This window comes from Mangifera indica, chromosome 13 (genome assembly GCF_011075055.1).
Source record: "Mangifera indica cultivar Alphonso chromosome 13, CATAS_Mindica_2.1, whole genome shotgun sequence".
In the NCBI taxonomy this organism is placed as follows: Eukaryota; Viridiplantae; Streptophyta; class Magnoliopsida; order Sapindales; family Anacardiaceae; genus Mangifera; species Mangifera indica.
In genome coordinates, this window is record NC_058149.1 from 13514617 (window position 1) to 13534910 (window position 20294).

General features: G+C 30.7%; 3 protein-coding genes across 13 annotated transcripts; 2 read left to right on the forward strand and 1 right to left on the reverse strand.

The window, feature by feature from the left end:
- The first annotated feature begins 1860 nt into the window (after positions 1-1860).
- On the forward strand, positions 1861-8817 carry LOC123195242 (potassium channel KAT3). Of its 3 annotated transcripts, XM_044608901.1 has the most exons (14): positions 1863-2008; positions 2150-2366; positions 2480-2695; positions 4421-4582; positions 4694-4751; positions 5323-5640; positions 5898-6137; positions 6210-6308; positions 6388-6420; positions 7024-7209; positions 7380-7457; positions 7698-7764; positions 8116-8268; positions 8464-8817. In XM_044608901.1, the coding sequence occupies exons 2-14, from the start codon at positions 2203-2205 to the stop codon at positions 8565-8567; spliced, it is 1878 nt and encodes a 625-aa protein (XP_044464836.1). In that variant the 5' UTR covers positions 1863-2008; positions 2150-2202; the 3' UTR covers positions 8568-8817. The 3 variants fall into 3 exon arrangements, with proteins under 3 accessions (XP_044464837.1, XP_044464836.1, XP_044464835.1); XM_044608902.1 differs by having other exon boundaries at positions 1861-2366; positions 8125-8268; XM_044608900.1 differs by having other exon boundaries at positions 1863-2366.
- On the reverse strand, positions 6568-9939 carry LOC123195244. Of its 3 annotated transcripts, none has more exons than XM_044608903.1 (4): positions 9790-9939; positions 9120-9171; positions 8823-8978; positions 6568-6784 (listed from the first exon to the last, which is right to left on the reverse strand). In XM_044608903.1, the coding sequence occupies exons 1-3, from the start codon at positions 9875-9877 to the stop codon at positions 8828-8830; spliced, it is 291 nt and encodes a 96-aa protein (XP_044464838.1). In that variant the 5' UTR covers positions 9878-9939; the 3' UTR covers positions 6568-6784; positions 8823-8827. The 3 variants fall into 3 exon arrangements, 2 of the variants coding, with proteins under 2 accessions (XP_044464838.1, XP_044464839.1); XM_044608904.1 differs by having other exon boundaries at positions 8796-8978; XR_006497408.1 differs by having other exon boundaries at positions 8389-8978.
- A 5998-nt stretch (positions 9940-15937) lies between these two features.
- Positions 15938-18686, forward strand: LOC123193835 (FCS-Like Zinc finger 10). Of its 7 annotated transcripts, none has more exons than XM_044606899.1 (4): positions 16299-16539; positions 16641-16773; positions 16947-18042; positions 18120-18686. In XM_044606899.1, the coding sequence occupies exons 3-4, from the start codon at positions 16991-16993 to the stop codon at positions 18265-18267; spliced, it is 1200 nt and encodes a 399-aa protein (XP_044462834.1). In that variant the 5' UTR covers positions 16299-16539; positions 16641-16773; positions 16947-16990; the 3' UTR covers positions 18268-18686. The 7 variants fall into 7 exon arrangements, with proteins under 7 accessions (XP_044462838.1, XP_044462832.1, XP_044462834.1 ...); XM_044606898.1 differs by having other exon boundaries at positions 16301-16539; positions 16641-16710; XM_044606903.1 differs by lacking the exons at positions 16299-16539; positions 16641-16773 and adding an exon at positions 15938-16190 and having other exon boundaries at positions 16947-18020.
- The last annotated feature ends 1608 nt before the right edge of the window (positions 18687-20294 follow it).

Genomic DNA, 20294 nt, shown 5'->3' on the forward strand with positions numbered 1-20294 from the left:
TGGTTTCAAAATTGATAAAAACAACATTTTTTTTTTTATGTGTTGGTTAAAACGTTGTTTTAATTTATTTTAATTGGACTTTTTCAAACTCGTAAGCTTGACAAGTAGAGCACTCTCCAAACTCAAGCTTGAGATAGCTTAAATCGAGTTTGTTTGAATTGAGTTAATAAACAAGTTTGAACCAATTTAATTCGAATCTAACTCTATTAGTAGGCTTTGATCCTGCAAGATCAATCAGAGAGGTCTAAGGTCTAATTTTGATGTGCATCTAGAGAGGCCACGGGTGAAATGCAGTATTGTTGATTATTAGGCTAGTTGTTTGCGTTCTTTCTTTCTTTGAACCTAGTTGTTCATTAGGCTAGTTATTTTATTTTAATATATACTAATAATATAACTGTGGACTATGTTGGTCAAATTACTTGCGGATTTAACGCTGACAACAGTTGGCTCACAGTTTTTAGATGCTGAACTCCAAATTTATTTTTTCTTTATCTTTGAATAAGATTGATTTTAATTGAGATTTGCAACAATTTGGTGATTCATTTTACATGCATGGTAATTAGTAGCTTACGTGGAACACAAACATTGGGCTTTAAAACAGTGTCGTTTCAATACTAAGAGTTCAAAATTTTAGCAACACACATTTTTTCAAGGCTTGCTCTAAGCGCAGTTTCTGAGCCAACCTCATTTTTAACATCTAACAATTTTTAAAAAAATGAAGGGAAAAGGATTATTTTTTTATTCAAATTTTAGTATAATCTTATAATCATATTTACGATAATTAAAAAATTTTAACATTTATTTATAGATTAATTGTTGTCCAAATTTTTAGTTAAAAGAAGAGATAAAATCATAATTTCATATATAATTTTTAAAACTTTAAAAATTATATCATTTTTTCCTCTTTAAGTTTTAAAAACTAATATTTTAACCTATTATTAAAGTTTGAAAAATTTAGATTTCGTCTATAGGGTTGGTTTCCTTCTCGAGCGATCATCATTTCGATCAATAGTTAACTTTTTTTATCCATCTTTTAGATCTGATTACAAAGGACGATGAAAGGCAACTATCTAGACACGACAAAGGATAATGAAACGTTGTCCTTTGTCGAGTATTTTCAATCTAAATGATGAAGGGTCATCTTTCGTTAGAGAAAATCTTTGTTTCTTCTAGATCGTTAATCAGTTTTTTAAGCTATCAGAGATGAAACCTGGAAAGTGGGAAATAGTAAATTTTTTAAAGTTTAATCATAGATGATAGATGTGAGTTTTCTAAACTAAAGAAGAAAAATAAATTTTTAAAATTTTAAAGTTTGAGTAAAATGACGATTTTATTCTTGTTTTTAATTAAAAAATTGAACGATAATTAGTTTATGGGTGAGTGTTTAGATTTTTCATTTGTCGTAGGTATAATTTTGAGATTAGGCTAAAATTTTGATAAAAAATTATCTTTTTCCCCAAAAATAACCATAATTTAGTGCTTGCAATTCATGATTGAAAACTCTAATCATCACAACTGTCATATATCTAAATTTAAATCCACTAAAATTGTTACTCACCTAAATCTATATAAATTCAAATCCATAATAACATACTCAAGCCGGAATTCAACAAAATCACCTACAAGGATAAAAGTCAAAAAAAGAAAAGGATATCGATGATAAAAAAATAATATATAAATGATATTTTTATTTTTTTTAATTAGGTGAAATAGTTAAAAATAATATATTAATTTGAATACTGTATTAAAATTCTTATATCATATTTGGATTAGGAGTAAAAAAAAGGTAATTCATTTATTTATTGAGTCGGTGGAAAAGTTTTTTTAAAGCCAAACCGCAGAATATAAATATGGAAGTTTGTTTTCAATCAAAGGTCAAACACTCACCAACTTGAAATACGAATGGTATGGGAGAAATTGTTGATGTCAACTTGAAGCCAGTTTAGTATCCTTGGCAGCCGCCAGAAATTCAGGAGTCATTATTTCTCCTGTATAAATGTCTTCACGAGTAAGTAACGCCCCTTGCCTTCCATTTAAATAATCTTAATCAGACGATGGCTACGATTTGCCTCAGCCTCTGTCTCTCCCATAGATTTTTATATGAATTTTGATTCTGACTTTGCCGAGTCTTGACTCCGTGAAAGCTCAGTACCACCTTCCATCCAATACAAAGAATCTCTTTCTCCTTCTCTTGACGCAACAATGTCGTCGCCGTTTCCGTTAATGATTCGGAGGCGTTCAAGCAGCGACGTCAAGAATTTAACGTCCGTTTCAAGTAGCCTGTTGCCGGCTTTTGGAACTGTGGTTGACGATGGACACTTGCAGCTCAAGAAATTCGTTATCGCTCCCTATGATTACAGATATCGGTACGGACACGAAATTTTTATAAATTTTGTATGTAAGTTATTTTTTCTAAAATTAATTCTGTTGATTTTTGTCTTTTTTTTTTTTAATGTGAAAAAAATATAATTTGCTGCAGATGTTGGGACACCTTCCTGGTAGTGCTGGTGGTGTACTCGTCTTGGGCGTCCCCGTTCGAGTTGGCGTTTCGTAAAGCGGCGACAGGATCACTGATGATCGTTGATTTACTTGTTGATGCATTCTTCGCCGCAGATATCGTCCTAACTTTCTTTGTGGCTTACTTGGATAAATCTACCTACCTTCTTGTTGACGATCACAAGAAAATCGCCACACGGTATTGTGCCTTTTTTTTTTTCGGTTATCCTTAGACAATACAAAGCCGGCCTGGTCAATGATTCAAGACGGTTTTGTCTTTAACAGAGCTGAATCTTTTGACCACGAAGAACCATAGAAATTTAAGATTATGGTAAATATAGATTATATAAAATATTTTGCGTAGAAATCATTAATAAATTTAATATATATACATAGAAATAATTATTATACTTATTAATTATTGTGTTTACTAAATTTAATTTAATGTTAATTATTTTTTTTAAATTTAGTATAAATAAATAATTATTTATATTTATTAATTATTGTTAATAATAAAATATAATTAATTAAGCCAATCATCTCCTTAGTTTGATTTTTACACCGAATACATCTAGTAGATGAATACCATCTGTAAGTATATTGAAATATTAGGGAATTTAGTGCAAGAAAATGGAGAGATAAGAAAAGATAAATACATAATTAATTTTTAATATTATTTAGGACGTCAACCGCAACGGTGGTGATATTATCTTAACAATAATAAATGGAATAATATTATAATGTTTGAATACAGGTAAAATGTCTCTCCCTTCAATTTTCTATTGTAGTGGAGATTAATATTACATATTTAATTATTTACTTAAAATGTAGAGTTACGAGACTTCATGGATATCATTATAATACTGTTATTTAATATTTAAAAGATTGTAAAAGTTATAGTAAATAATCTTATGTTTTCTATTTGTCGTTTCTAAATCAGATCATGTGTTTTTCGGTCTGTTCTTTCATCTTGCAGGCTAGGGTGGCATTAATTTGCTAGTCACATGTTGTGTCTGTGGTTGGTAGAAGAAAATTTTTGATTGCATAACACATCTTATCATATACTTATCTATTCGTTTCATTATGTAAAGGCCAAAGGACTTATTCCTTTTTCACCCCTCACCCCAAAATATGTTGTTTTCCCAACTTTAAAAATCTTAAATACCTATTTATGATTGTTTAAAATTAATTATAGTAAGAGAAAAATCACAATTTTATTTATAATATTAAAAATAAATTAAAATATAATCTCTTTTTTTCTCTTTTAAATTTTAAAAACTAAAAGTTTTTCTCTAACCCAATTTTAAAAAATGACAGTTTTCCCTTAAGATTTAGTTTCCAAATCTCCAGCGTTATTGTCAATGCTCTCTCCCTCTCAAAGTTTCCTTTCTCTCCGATAATCTTTCTCCATCTATTTGAACGTCGGATCAACGTCGAATGAGGCTTGGGGGACGACAGGAGACGAAAACGAAGATCTTGTCTTTGTCTTCGTCTTTCCAACGAAGCTCTTCGTCTATCAAACCTCATTGATGCCGATCGGACGTTCAAATGGGTGGAGAGAGACTGCCAGAGAGAGAGAAAGCTTTAGGAGGAAGAGGTCATCGACAATGATATTAGAGATAGCGTCAGAGATCTAGAAACTAAACTCTATAAGAAAACTGTTATTTTTTAAAATTTTAGTTGAGAGGAGCTTTTAGTTTTTAAAGTTTGAAGTGGAAAAAAATAAAAATTTTAAGGAGTTGGAGTTTTGTTAATTTTAACTGCTCATAGATAAGTATATGGGATTTTCAAAGTTGAGAGAAAGAAAATTAGAAAAGCAATATACTTTGGATGAAAAATAGTCCTTTGACCTTATGTAAAACATAAAACTCTGTTTATCGAAAGTAGTTGAAGCTGAAGCTGATACATAAATTTTTATATTCAGGTATGTAACAAAATTATGGTTCACCATGGATGTAGCCTCAACCCTCCCAATTCAAACCATATATAGAGTTTTTACTGGGGAATCGCATGAAGGTCAGGTCTTTGCCTTCCTCAACCTGCTTCGACTCTGGAGACTAAGACGTGTCAGTGCACTTTTCAAAAGGTTCAAATTCTCAATCTTAGTACCCACTTTACTAATTAACGTAACCGTCATTTCAAATTTCCAATATTTTAACTCCAAACTTTGTTTTTTTTTTTTTTTTTTTTTCACCAGGCTTGAAAAAGACATACGCTTTAGCTACTTCTTGACAAGATTAATCAAACTAGTCTGCGTAAGTACTAAATGTCAGTTATTTATAAACTTAATTTCGCAATTTTTTTTAAAATTTTTTTAACACCCGAGTTAAATCCTACATCCCAAGAAACATAAGGGATGTTGGATATGCTGGATATCCAATATCTCTTAGGATGTTATTCCTAGAGAAATCTCAACTTGATGAGGGAGAGAGATCAAGTTTAGATTTGTATCTTATATCATTTCAAAATGTTAAAAAATGAGTAATTAACTTTTTAAATGGTCAAAAATGTGATTTCTTAAGGATAAATTATATAGTAAATTATAATACTATAAAATCACTGAAATCAAAGTCATTCCATGCATCTTTAGTGTGTTTTCTTAAACGATAATAAGATAAATTTCTGTAAGGATACTAAATCTTATAAGAGAGTGAAACAAACCTCTCATCAATATAACATGAAAGAAATGCTAAATTTATCTAAGAGCACAACCATATTTAACTATATGTACATAATATATTGATAATAACTCATAGACTATTTGGACTTTACAATTTTGAACGCAATAAATGATATTTATTATTATTGTTATTATTACTATTACAGGTTACACTATTCGCAGTGCACTCGGCTGGCTGCTTTTACTACTGGTTAGCTGACCGTCATAAACATCCAAAAGAAACATGGATAGGACAAACGATGGAGGATTTTAAACACAGAAGCATTTGGCTGGGCTATACCTATTCCTTGTACTGGTCAATTGTCACCCTCACCACTGTTGGCTATGGAGATTTGCACGCTGTCAACACAGAGGAGAAGTTTTTCAACATGCTCTATATGCTATTCAACATTGGCCTCACTTCCTATATCATTGGCAACATGACAAATCTCATTGTCCACAGCGCTGTCAAAACCTTTTTCATGGTAATTCTAGAACCCTTAACAAAAGAAAAACAATAAATCTATATGTTCTCACTTTTGAATATACAATTGAGTATACAAATTATATATCATCATATGATTAAATAATTTTGAATTAAAAATAAAAATAACACTTAATTATATGATAACACATTATCTGTATATCTAATTATGTACACAAAAGTGTGTACACATAAAATGGCCCAAAAAATAATAATAATAAAGCATTTCTTTCTTACTGTTTGACTTTTTTGTTGAAGAGGGATGCTATCAATGAGATATTGCGGTATGCAAGCAAGAATAGACTCCCAGAGGGAATAAGAGAGCAAATGTTAGCACATATGCAACTCAAGTTCAAAACAGCAGAGCTGCAACAGGAAGAAGTGCTCCAGGATCTCCCCAAGGCAATTAGATCCAGCATTTCGCAGCATCTTTTTCGTCGAACTGTCGAGAGATCATACCTTTTTCAAGGAGTCACCGAGGATCTCATTTCACAAATGGTAAGACATTTCCTTCGCATTTGTTGGCTCTTTCAGCAACAACAATTATAGTAAATGTGGTTCTTCTTATAGGTATCAGAATTGAAAGCAGAGTATTTTCCTCCCAAGGTTGAGATTATTTTACAAAACGAGATACCTACAGACTTCTACATTATAGTATCGGGAGCAGTGGTATAAATAACACCTCTCTCTCCCGTGTTTATCTTGCATAATGCTAAACACAAAATCTGAACGGTATCTAAAATTGCAGGACGTGTTGACATTCAAGAATGGAGCCGATCAGGTATGTTTCATACAATACATCTCATTTGTACACCATCAATGTTATATTAGCTTACAGAAGATGGTACCAAAACTAAATCTTCCCTAAAGGACACCAAATGTTTGAGAAACTAATTATTCGACGCAATAATAGTTGACCATTGCGGCATAAAGTAGCTAAAAGAGAATTGGGTAGATTTAAAGTCATCGTGCATGTATAAAAGCCAATAAAAAGAAGATAAAAAGCCTAATTTGATTTAAATTGGCATAGCATGTAACTATGGTCACCATCTGTATCATCAAAATGATAGTGGAATTAAGTGTTAATGGGATGGTTTTGAATTACCCATGAACATGCTCCAGAAAGCAATACCATCAACAGCATCCTGTGATAGCAAAGAAATAGACAATGTCAGCAAAATCACCATATCTTAAAAATAATTATCACATATTTAGTACATAAACGAAATGCATAATGACCAGAGCCAAAAATTAGATTCAAAATAGACATATGGAGTACAAAATTGTGAAAATATTAAAATGCGAAAACAAAACTTTAAACCTGTCATAGAAAAATAACACAATTGTATTGTTATTTTAAGCTAACTTTGTACAAGTTTTCCAGTTTCTGTCACAACTAGGATCTGCAGACATGGCAGGAGAGATTGGTGTAATGTTCAATATCCCACAGCCTTTTACAGTGAGAACCAAGAGGCTTTCCCAGGTAATCCGGATTAGTCATCATCATTTAAAGCAAATGGTGCAGCCAGAACATGAAGATGGAAAGAAGATTATCTCCAACTTCAAACAGGTACCGAACTTTTATTCATGTTAGTGCAATGGACAGTTATAATCAGTTCTATACATGTTTCACCAATTATGTTAGCTAAAAAACTATCTATCATTTTCTTCTTCAGTTCATACTTTTGGCTCGCCCTTAGATTTATATGTATATGTCTATGCTAACTCTTCTATTTTCAGTATTTGAAGGGTTTAAGACCAGAAATACAAGAAGAAATACCCTTTTTGACGGAGTTGATTGGTGACATGAATATAGAGGTTTGTACGTCTATTGTCTTTGTCCATAACCACAAGGAAATAAATAAAAACCAATTTCAAAGAGAAATTGTAACTATGCATAATCCTAAGCACATTGCGAAGGACCTCAAGCATCCAGTCCTCTTGCTATGCCAATCTACACTATCGTCTTTAATGTGACAATAAATATTGGGCTATGCCAAATTCTCGTCAATAAATGTATTAAAGATTTGTCTTATACTAATTATCATCTTATTGCAGCCTATAGGATCAAAAGAGCCACAAAATTCTGAAGCTTCAGGGTCTAATGAAGATACAAACATAAAAGGTAAAATGGCCACCTAAAAAATTTATTCTGAGGCATTTATTCACATTTCCGCGTGTTAAAGTGTGTGTATGTGTGCACATGCTTCTATGAGCATTTCTGGTGAGGTGAGGGGGCTTTGGTGAAAGTGATTGTCCCTGTCAAGATATGCATAGACTAGTTTTCCATAATGAATACAGCTAACAAAGAAACTAATCAATAATTGATCTTGAACTTGTTAGCCTGACATTTCAACTCTTGCAATGAGGCACATTAAAGATAAGGCCATATCTTTTGTCAGTCTTTGGGAATGTGGGCTTTTTTTCTAAAACATATTGCAGCCTTCATTTCTATCTATATGTCATCATTCTGCAGGAACAACAGAAACTTCAAGTCTATTATCAAGCTTGACACCTATAAGGGTGATAATCCATGGGCACCATCCAAATAAAAGCACAAAAGAAGGTGACACATTGGGAAAGCTTATACATATTCCAGATTCAATTGAGGATCTCCACAAATTAGCAGGTATTACACTGTAACAAGATGCAAAAGCCACTAAAATTTTGCAAATAAGAAAAGAAACTAGTATTTCTCTTAGAATAAACCTCCAAAGAATATTACTAAAGACTTGAACAACCAAATTACCACTGTAAGATATCCTTAGCAAACACTTGCATGAAATTGTTGTCAACGGCAAAACTAATTTCAAGTTTGATGCAGAGAAAAAATTCGGAAGAAGAGGGAGCACAATTCTCATGGATGATGGATCACAGGTGGAAGACTTGAATGCTTTGAGAGAAAATGATCATTTATATATCTTTTGAAACTATGAGAGAGTTCTGCCAATCATCAGTCCATTGAGACCTACTAGTACTTCAATGGAGATTCTGAATGCATCAGGGAAAGTTCAAATTTTCATATAATTAGGATAAAAAAAAAAAGTATAAACACAAGTGTATATTTTCAGTATACGCATCTTTGTATGCATACATGTGGCCATTATGTAAACAATTTTGTAAATGAACTGCATTTTTTTTTAATTTAATTTTTACCTGAGAAACTCAAATTAATCAACTTACAGCTTTCAATCCCTACTGGTAAGCATATTTAAAACAGCGTAAGCAGCTTTCTGAAAACGTTCCTTCTCTTCCTCCAAAGCTTTCTTCTTCTCAAGCGCAGAGTTTTTGCTCCTCTCTATCTCTTCCATAATTACAGCAGAGTTCTGATCAATTTCACTGCAGAGTGAAAGTAGCAGAGAGAAGATTTAAAAAATCATGGAGAAAATTAAACAGCTTAGGGATTGTTATGAGTAGAATAGAGCAGACAATTTGAAACTTCAAGGGATATCATTTATTATCACCAATTACAAAACTCACCATATCATCTTAAGCATGTTTGTCATTGCCGTCTGGACCTGTTGTGACATATCTGCACTCATGAAAGAAAAGGTAAAGTTTATTTACACAAAGATAGACTAAACAAATTGAAGACCATCCAATATCCAAACAACACAGGCAAATTTGAGCAGAAGACTAAAAGTAAAAGGCACAGCCAACGCTAGAGCGCTATTCACACGTCTGCGTGACTCTTACTTAACAAGAGGTAGATTCCTTTAACATTCACCTAATTTAATATACAACTCAAAGTATCCTCAGTTATAACTTCTTCTTTTTCTATTTTCTTAGAATTTTTAATGTTCTAAGCTTTTAGCGAATCAATTAGCTTAAATTCTCGTATGCATATATAGTTTACTGTTTTTGAATAAAAACGCTAGATCGATTATTTCTTTTACAATCTCAATTAATACGAAGAAAATAATAATTATAATGATTCAATTTTAGCACAAAATTTTCACATAGGTTCTCAAATTTTATACCAATACAAACAGAACAGTGATCTTACATGTTTGTTAGTGAAAACGATCTGATTCTAAATACATTTCAAGGAGCGTAAATTCAATTCACATGAAACTAATCGAATTACGAAAATTGAAGTAAATTTTAGCACGAAGCAAGAGAAGAAAAAAATGTGAAGACAACAACGAACCGTAAACGAGAGAAGAAAGCTGAGATTCAGCTTCTGATGATGGATTATTAACAATTTGAGCATCGAACTCACACGGTGAATTCGCCATTTCTGTTTTCCAAGCAAATTTCAAAGCTGTTTTTAAGTGTGAAAAAGAGAACGGAATTTGTGTAAGTTTCTCTTTGGCGAGCGCTTTTTGTGTTATTAAAATAAAAGTGAAACGTCAAATGCCGGAAATGCCCTTATTGATCAACCTGGTCCATTAGCCCATTGCCCTCGCGCATCTTGTCGTATATAAAAAATATTATATTAATTTAATATTTCTTATAAAATGATATCGTATAATATTATATTTTAAAATATGTATGATATACGTAGGATATTATCAACCAATTGCCAGGCCCAAGCTGCCCAACCGGCATAAGTTAATAAAAAACTTATATATTAAAATTAATAATAAAATTATTTTTATATATAATTTTATATAAAAATAATAATATAATATTATATAATTAAATATTATTTTATTTTTAATTATTTAATTATATAATAATAAATTATTATTTAAACATAAAATTATATACAAAATACTATTTTATATAACAAAATTATAGGTCTCTCCATCGGAATTGAAAACGACGGCGTACGATATTTTAAAAGCCCGATGAAACGTCGTCGGTGGCGCCTCAATGGAGCGTGTTGATGAAGATTTGTTGTCCGATTGTTCAAGCTTGTTCAATCTAAGAAAATAATAAAATAAACAAACTTCCAGATTATACTGCTACCTGGAATTGCAACAATAATATTGCTATAGCGGAAGGCAATATTATAAAATACAAATATTTCTGCACGATAGGAATTTTTTGGTACTTGTGGAGGTAATGAGACACGTAATTTTATTGGAACTTTATAATAAAGCAATATTACTTGTCCAACCCAAGGTTTGGAGAAATTACAATTCCATCCTATAAATTCTTAAACTATACTGCCATCCGAAACTCAATTCTTTTAACATAATAGAGTTCTAACAAAGTGATAGAAAAATAACTTAGTGGACATAATCATAACTAAGATGTGATCTTATTGAATTACACTCTACTAGGTATAAATTCCAATTAGATCATGTCTTTTCCAAATGAAATGAGATTCCAACCACCAAATTTGCATTATTTTTTGCCAGATCACACACTTTTTGGTGTGATTAGGCTTAAATCACATCTGAAAATATATAATTTCGATTAAATCGCACCTTTTCAAATGTGATTGCTCTGAATCACATCCAAAGAAGTCAATCTTACCAAACAGCTTTTGGCTTAGTGCAATTTTATGAAAATACGTGATTTGACTCAAAAATTTTGAAAGCTAAAATGACTTTTATTCCCATTTACTATTTTTTTAACATAGTTATATTCATAAAATTATGTTCACCTAATTACCTTTAACAAAATTAATAGAGTATTAAAATTTTTAAAGTAAAAGTTTATATTTGAACCTTTATTACGCTTGTAAAATTTTGATTTATTTGATACAATAATTATATGTTCAGTCAGTATGTCTTAAATTTATCTATCTAATAAATATAGGTAGGGATCGTGGTTATCAAAAAAATTACATTCACCTTATTTTTTGTATCTAATTACATAATAATATGTTATCTAGACACTTAAGACTATATACATGTAACATTATTTATGCATTTTAGGTGGAATTGGTAGTTTAAAAATTCAAAGGGTGAGAGGGTACTTTCCCCAAACCTTGGGTGAGAGGATACGTAAAATATCATTTTTTTTGAAATTGAAATAATGTTTATTTAGTGCGTCTGGTCTGGTAGATGTGCAGGAGCGTAGAGTGTCTATAATTTAAGAGCTAGTATTCCCTTCCCACATTTCCCTATGCCCACAAAACTGCTTGTCTTTTGCCATTGAAATCGAATGGTTATTTTAAAGGGCCATCATTTGCCTCCTTTCAAAGGAAGCAAAGATGATGCCACATGTGCACATTATTTTCAATTAATTGCATCAGATCAGAGCATTGATTGTAAAATAATAATTAATTTATTTCTCTCTTTTAGTGCATTTATGACACTACAAATGATACCGCTGGTAATGTAAAACAACAATTTTAAAACGGGTGATATTTAATTAAATATATAAATTATATATTATTTTATTTAATATAATATATAATAATATTTAATTAAATAATTAAAATTAAATTATATAATTCTATTATACCGAAATCAAATTGAACTAGTTGGCTTAAAATAACTAATAATAAATTTAATTTGAATTAAGATAAGAAATATTTTAGTTATTAGATCAAATAAGTACATATAAGTCATGGTTTAATTGTAGCATTAGATTGATTTGATCATTACACCAAAGTTAATATAAATAAAACTTGTTTTAAAATTTTAATTATATTATATTATCAATTCATTCCATCAGTAAAAAAAATTGATTCGCAAAATAATATTTCAATTAAATCAAAACTCAAATGATTTTAAAAATATTGATTTAAAAAATAATTAAATATGGTATTATATATAAAAAATCTAATTTTTTATTTTTTTGTATAAAACATATTTTTTAAATAATAATAATAAGAAAATAATAAAACTTTTAATTTACACTTTATCATATAAGAAAAAAAATCATAAAACACTTTTTGAAATTTTAAAGTTTTATGTACATATTCTTATTATATCATCATTTTTAAAAAATTATGTATTAATTTGTATTAATAATATATATCGTATCATATATTATATTTATTATTTTATATTAATTTTTAATATATTTTAAAAAATATATAATTATATATTATATCATATTATACGGGATTAGAATATTAATAACTAAAATAAATATCATAATAAAAATTAGTTTCTTAATAACATTAGTCAATAACCAAATTATAATTTATTTTTTATTTCACACTATCCTTGTAATTTTATGTGAATTTTGTTACCTTGGAGGGGATCATGTTACCCCACCTTTTTATCCTTTCATAATTATAAATAATTTCATATGCTTTTGATTCCTCTTATAAGAATCATTATTTGAAGAAGGTGACAACTGAAAAAGAAAAATGATTTTTAAAAATAAAAATAATTCGGCATTCATAATTCCATAAATGTCCATTTCTATATACAAGCCACGTAGGCCCCATCCCCTATGCTGGGGCCCACCTCCCAAGGGTGTTATATTACTCTACATTGCACTACACTAGAAAGAAAATAATTCATTCATTGTACGGCAAAGTAAAGCCAAAACGTCCGTGACCCGTCCGTTTTAAAAGAATCTTCAAATAACAGCCGTTGGATTTTACCGAGATCAGGGACTAACAAGTACACGTTTTCTCTATATGAAAATATGAGTCTCGGGAAACGACAAAAAAGAGACAGTAAGCTAAAACTTAAAAAGTTGAAAAAGAAAAAAAAAAAGGTTTAAAGAGTGAAGGAAATGATGAACTCGAGTTGAGTTAGGTTGTAACTCGTAACTCAGGTTAGGTTAACGAACTCAAATGCGTAGTTATTGAAAGGGACCAGCAATTATTAGTTAAACAGACGTTAACTGCCGTTACATTGGCAGTGTGGCAGAAAGAGAACTTGCAGAACTTTTGAACACTGACAGTTAGCCGGGGTGACTTTACTCGGCGATTCCAAAGGCTTAACTTTCCCGTAAAAAATTGTATGACTATAATACCCTTCATCAATATGTCAAATTTCACCTTCAGTGATTTGAAATTCTTTGGAAAAAAATTATATGCCATCATAAATTATAATATCTATACATTTTTTATGATTTTAAATTTAAAATCATATTTTTTAATATATATAAAATATCGTATTTAACAAAATTTTATCATAAATAACTAGGTATATCACTTATTTTTTTATTTAATTTGTTATTTTTATATGTTTATTATATATATGTTTATATTTATTTTACATGTTTATTTCATGTCACATATATCTATAATTCAATTAATATATATAAAGGATGAAATATTTGAAAATAAATTATTTTTAATAGGTTTAAACTGTAATTTATACAAGACAAAATTATATTTTTTCAGTTTAGTAGAAAACATAAAATAGTTTAGTTTTTTTTCACTTGAATAAACTTGAAATAGAAACTCATCACAAATTATGATCCATAACCATAGGGTATTGTTGATAATCGAGGGAGACCATAATATTTCCCAGGAAAAGAGTATTATGGGATCTTAGAGATTTTTAGATAATAGTTAAAACAGTAGAATTTATGTCATTTTAATCAAAATATAGAAGTAGACTTTTAATTATTTAGTTAAGGTGGACTAAATCAAGGTTATAATAGAGATTGAGTAAAAGTTTATCTAGTCTTATTCTTATTAAATGGTTTTCACTCACTCTCTTATTTTTTTGTTTCGTATGTTTAAATGATCATAATAGCTACGGTGCAAACAGAGGTCAATACGCATAAAGTTGGCATGATAACATAGTTATCTTTTGTAATTAATATGTATTTTTATTCAATTTATAAATAGTTTTATGGATATTTGTTTCATTATCGATACAAAATTATAATAATTGGTTGATGTTATTTTTATGATATATTAAATATAATTTACACGTTTTTATGTAATTTAAAAAAAGTATTTTAATAATTTTTTAATTTATATCTTGAATTGTTGAAAATATTTTAAATATATACTTAAAAAGAATAACATTCAAGGTGTTACACATGTTAACGCTAGACCAACCCGTCACAAAGAGAAACAATAGTGATCAAAATGAATCAAGGGTAGCATAGTAATTTAATTTCGCTAAACAATTTATACGGAAATAAAAATCGCCGAGTAGTTTACGAACTTAAAGACCATTTATCGTAAACTTGGTGATGACGGCAGCTAAGTTAAGAGGCGTAACCGTTGGTAGCGAGTTCCAAAAAATACAAGAAAAACAAGTAAAATTTGTCGTGTAGTGATGAGTCATCAAGAAGGGCAATAAAGTAACTGAACATTTGCCCTTTACAGTATACCTTTTTGTTCCATCTAAGATCCTCTCATTACTTTCCCTTAGATGTTTCATTTTTCATTTAATAACATTTTGCCACGTCATCATCATTAAATTATTTTTTGACCACTGGATTGGACCACCTAAGCGAGAAAGACAATTTGACCAAGAGGGTAGCTCAACTATAAAAGTGAGTAATGGACAGGTATAAATATTATTTTTGGGTAATTAATATTAGATTCAGACGACTAAGGTCAATCCGGAAGATGATCCAAATTGTAAATAAGGTGATTTAAATATGATTTGAATTAAAATTTAAATAAAAAAATTAAAATTTTATTTTTTTAATATTACGTAATATTAAAATTTAGTCTAAATTAGACTCAAAGTGAGAAATCTGTAATACCAATATGAGTTAAAATTTTAATTTGACTTAATTATTTATTTCATGATAATCTTTAATACGTGTCACATTTATTCAAATAAATTTAATCTCTAATACAAATTAAAATTATAAATATGAGTTAAAACCCTAACGTGGGGTGAGAAAGTCATGTCAAAAAATATAACATCTTGATTCATTGTTAAAATATTATTTATTTTAGACATATAATTTATTATAGTTTTATTTCTGAATTTTATAATTTAAAACATGTTTTGACAGTTTAAAGAGTTCAAAAGATATTTAACTAGTTAAATTTTTTTATCTTTAATCGATGTAAGATACACAAAGAGAATATAAATAAATTTAATATCTCTCTTATATTTTATTTATGTGTAATTTTCTCGAAGGTATGACAAAAAATTTGCAAATCTACACATAAGGTAATAAAATCTACCCCTTACCATTTGTGATATGTTATAGGTGTTATTTATATGCACGATTAATATTATATATATAAATTATAATTAAATAATTTAAAAATAAAAATAAATAATTATATTATCTCAATTTTAGTTATTTTAAAAAGTTCTCATAATTTATTAATCTGCTTAATTTGATATCGGAGGAATGGTAAAATGGAAGGAGAGAGAGGTGACACTGACAGGAGAATAAAAGAAGAAAAAGAGAGAGAAGAGAAGTTACTGGAATTGAACAATAAAAGTGGGTAAAATACATAATTGGTAAAACATATTTGTATTGCGTACGTAATTACGCGTACTTGGGCAGTGAGAGAAACGAAACAGAGAGAGAAATAGGGGAGTGTAGGTAGGTTGAGGTTGAGGCGTAGTTCAGAAGCTCATTGCTTCGTTGATTTTGAGGCATCAAACAGAGGGAGAGAGAAAGAAAGACAAGGGAAGAGTGGTGCGCAAGTTTCACATTCACATTCACAGCCTTGTCTAACTCTTATAATTACTGCATTTGGGTCTCCTCTTTCAAACATATTTCCAGAACTAAGATTGAAACTACTCGGCTCAGGTGTTCTTTTGTTTTTTCAAGCTTCGGCTTCTTGTTTTTATCTACAATATATTTTTTTTAAGTGTTTACTGTGAATCTAGAAAGACTATCATTTTCGTTCTTTTTTTGGTGTTGGGTTTTGTTTTCTTTTTAAGCTAAGAGAAATCAAGATGGTATCTTGATGGTTTGGCAATCTTCTTAGAGATTACTGGGATTTTCTCATCTGGGTTTTTTCTTATGGAATGATTTTTGAAACATTCTTCTTTCTTTGATTTTGTTGCTTATTTATTATGATCATTCGGTAGATGGATTTTACTACTTTCTAGTAAAAATCAAGGGAGATAAACTTCTTTTATTTTTTACTTAGCTAGTAAGTTTAATCAGATCATCTGACATTAAGAGATTTTGCTGTAGGAAGCTATTTATTTACTGCGCTTTAATTGATTTGACATTTCTCTGTCATCATTTCAGGCCACTTTCAAAGCCATAATATACTCTTCTTTCTTTTAATAAATCTGGGTTTCTGATGGAGTTTTGAAAGGTCTCTACCTTCGCATTCTTAGACACGGTTTTGTTTCAATCTTTCAGTCGGTGATATTTTTATGTAATATATCATTTAAATGGAAAGACTAAATTTTGATCATGTTCCTTTCCCTTTTGTCCAATGTAGTTCATTGATTGATGATAAAAACATCTACTTCTTCATCTTTATTGATTTTATTATGTGGGTGAGTATGATGACTAATGGTTTGTTGAAATCTGTTGATATTGTTGCAGGGAAGGGAGCTTCAGTTGTTTTGGATTCTTAAGGTTTGGAGATAATGCTGAGGAAGAGGACCAGGTCCATTGAGAAAGATCAACAAATGGTTTATCTAACTGGGTCTGAATTTGGTACTGAGCCCCATTTTTATCCTGACAATCGCAAAAACAAGTCCTTGTTTAGTGTCCCTCGGCTGTTTGTTGGGTTGAGTCCTAGGGGTTTATCAGATTCTGATTCAGTAAGGAGTCCAACATCTCCTCTAGATTTTAGGGCGTTTTCAAATCTTGGCAGCCCTTTTAGGTCCCCAAAATCACTCCATAATGCTCAACAAAAGAGCTGGGATACTAGTAAAGTAGGCTTAAGCATCATAGATTCTCTTGACAATGCTTCTAAATTGTCCGGGGAAGTTATCCGATCGGAGAGCAAGAACATTCTTTTTGGACCACAAATGAGGATTAGAACTCCAAACAGCCAAACCCATATCAATTCTTTTAAGGCACCTCAATCTTTGCCTAAAAATTATGCAATTTTTCCTTATACAAAGAGTAAATCTCCCCTACAAGAGGGAAACTCTAGTGTTGTTTTTGAAATTGGAGAAACCCTATTAGAGCCTGAGCCATTTGGCAATTTCCGCTCTTGTTCTCTGGATTCCTGCAGGTCTTTTCCAACTTTAGCTGGTTTTACTGACCATAGCCCCGATTTGAGTTCTGGGAGTTCTGGCTTGGAAAAATTAACCTCCCGGGCAAGTTCTCCTCCTGTGCTGATAGGAGAAAGCCTAAATTCAAACAATTTTTCGCTTGTTAAACTAGATTCAATGTCTGTATCCAATCGCTCTGGCAATGGATTTGTTGAAGCCCTCTCAGGAAGTGAGATTGAGCTTTCTGAGGATTATACCTGTGTAATATCTCATGGTCCCAACCCGAAAACAACTCATATATATGGGGACTGCATTTTGGAAGGTCACTCCTATGAGTTGAACAGCATTTGCAAGGGTGAAGTTAAGGAAATTGAAGCGATGCAGAGCTCAACCGCGCCATATCCACCTGTTGATTTCTTGAGCATCTGCCACACTTGCAGCAAGAAATTGGAGGGTAAAGATATTTACATATATAGGTATACTCCTATCACAGTACTAATAACCTGTTTATCTAATAGAATGTTAAAAACTGTTTTTGATTGATTTATTGCAGAGGTGAGAAAGCATTCTGCAGTTTTGATTGTCGATCAAAGGAGATTTTGATCGATGAGGAAATGGAGAAAATCATCACCTCTTCTAAGAACTCTCCGACATCAGATGATGTCGAGGAGCTCTTTGAAACTGGTATCTTTATCACATAAGGTCTTTTACAATAGCCACCATGTCCATGATTGATGAACATTCAAGCAAGGTAGACAGATTGATCATCTGTCCATAAAGAGCTGTTTTGAGCTTCGAGCATCTTGTAGCAGCCATGGATGATCGTTTTGTATATTGTTTTGTTTGCCTTTTATCTTTCAGCATTCATGGCCATGGTGGGTATGGGTTCATAATTGGCTAGTTTTGCCATCCATAACTGCTATATATATCATTATAAATCCATATTCTCAGACTTTTATTCTGTTATTATCGATTTAGAAAGGGTAGAAGCCCCTTTTTATGGCTCCCCAATCTTGTTTCATTTCTGCATTATCACTTTTGGCTATCCCGGAAGAGTTGAATGTATAATCTTACAACTCATTTTTGACTCAATATATAGTACTATAATTCAAGTCTGGCATATTTCCTTTTCTCTGATCCTTGTTATACAGTTGGATGAAAATAAGAACAGGTATAACATAGTTATTAGCACACTATGATACATAAAATAAAATTATATCATATGAAATGATAAAATATATGTTATCGATACTGAATGATATATTTTTTTTTTTCAGAAATAATATAATGTGGTAAATGGGCATTTGAATTAGGGTTTGGATCTCAGTTTTATAAATTGAGCTCAAGTTAAACAAGTTTTAGCTTACCAATCTTGACTTGGCCCTTGTATGAACTCTATTTAGATCAGGTCGAATTCTAATTGCATCCATCAAACAGATTTGATTATATGAACCGAATGGGTCCCTAATCTCGTCATAAACTAAAAGCAGGGCACATTTTGTTTTGCCTTTGTTGCATTTAATTCTCTATACTACAATGGGGACTTGTGTTTCTCTCACAGGAACAGCCATGATGGCGGTCCACACGTCCAATTCTTCTTGATTATTTCTGAGAAACCTGCAAGCTTTTTTATTTGTAGTGCTTTCACTTTCATTTTATGTATCCGGTGGGGCAGAGCAGTTCCAACATGATATTAAGTCATCGCCATTCTTTATAATGTTAGAATGGACCCAAAATAAAGGGGTGGATTTGAGCCAAATTTGACTCTCAATGTGTTAACCAAACTCAGCTTTATAAAATTTGGGTCAAGTTTGTATTTGTTCATTCGATCTAGCTTGCGAGTTAATCATTCAGTTCAGCTTAATTGAGTCAAGTTTGGCCATAGTTTAATTCAAATTGAGCTAAATAATTGATAAAATAATATTATTTTGATTTGTATATATAAATGTCATTTTAGTAAAATGTCAAGTTGTTTTTTAAATTAATAAAAGGGCGTCCTTTTTATACTGATAAATGAATTTGAATCACAAATTCAAATCAAGTTACTAGTTTCAAACTTCCCCCTAAAACTAAATTAGAACTTTATTAGTTCGATAAGCATAAGTCAAATTTGAGTTATCTTTTACTTATTTGACTCAAATCCAAGACACCCATGTTTATTTTCAGGCTTAGTTTTGACTCCGTATGATTAACTTAGAGCAAAAGGATGTTTGACAAATTATATAACAAACGATATTATTTTATTTGTATATATAAGTCATTTGTGAATCTATCCAACCAAACACCTCATGACTTTGAACTCGAGTTCAATAACATCACATACCCATAATTTGAGCCTGAACTTGATTCATAGTCTCTCATTTCAAACTTGAACAGGCGGAATTAGCAATCCACCTCAAGCGCTCAAATCAACTGATTCGGGACCAAATGCTATTTATTAAGGACTCCACACCTTTACTTGATGTTAGCATAGAAACTGAATAAAAGTAAGTTCCGTCTGCTTTACATTATTTTTTGCCCACTAAGCTTGTGTTAATCAGAATACATATTAAAATCATGGGAGTGAAATCAGTAACGAATCATCTCACATATGGAAAATAAGGACTCCTAACCTCGTGTAAATTGATTCCACGTGCTAACTGACCAATAGAGCCCACAGAGTAACAACACTACCAGATTTTCAGCCGCCCAAAAAGCAGATTTATAGCCTTGTCAATTGCCTTACACA

Coding starts and splice junctions, on each gene's coding strand:
- LOC123195242 (XM_044608900.1), top strand. CDS start 2,203: ATGTCGTCGCCGTTTCCGTTAATGATTCGGAGGCGTTCAAGCAGCGAC. Junction 2,696..4,420: donor CACAAGAAAATCGCCACACG/GTATTGTGCCTT, acceptor TTTTATATTCAG/GTATGTAACAAAATTATGGT. Junction 7,458..7,697: donor TTGGTGACATGAATATAGAG/GTTTGTACGTCT, acceptor ATCTTATTGCAG/CCTATAGGATCAAAAGAGCC.
- LOC123193835 (XM_044606897.1), top strand. CDS start 16,991: ATGCTGAGGAAGAGGACCAGGTCCATTGAGAAAGATCAACAAATGGTT. Junction 18,043..18,119: donor AAAGATATTTACATATATAG/GTATACTCCTAT, acceptor GATTTATTGCAG/AGGTGAGAAAGCATTCTGCA.
- LOC123195244 (XM_044608903.1), bottom strand. CDS start 9,877: ATGGCGAATTCACCGTGTGAGTTCGATGCTCAAATTGTTAATAATCCA. Junction 9,172..9,789: donor GCTTTCTTCTCTCGTTTACG/GTTCGTTGTTGT, acceptor TCATGAGTGCAG/ATATGTCACAACAGGTCCAG. Junction 8,979..9,119: donor AACATGCTTAAGATGATATG/GTGAGTTTTGTA, acceptor TTCACTCTGCAG/TGAAATTGATCAGAACTCTG.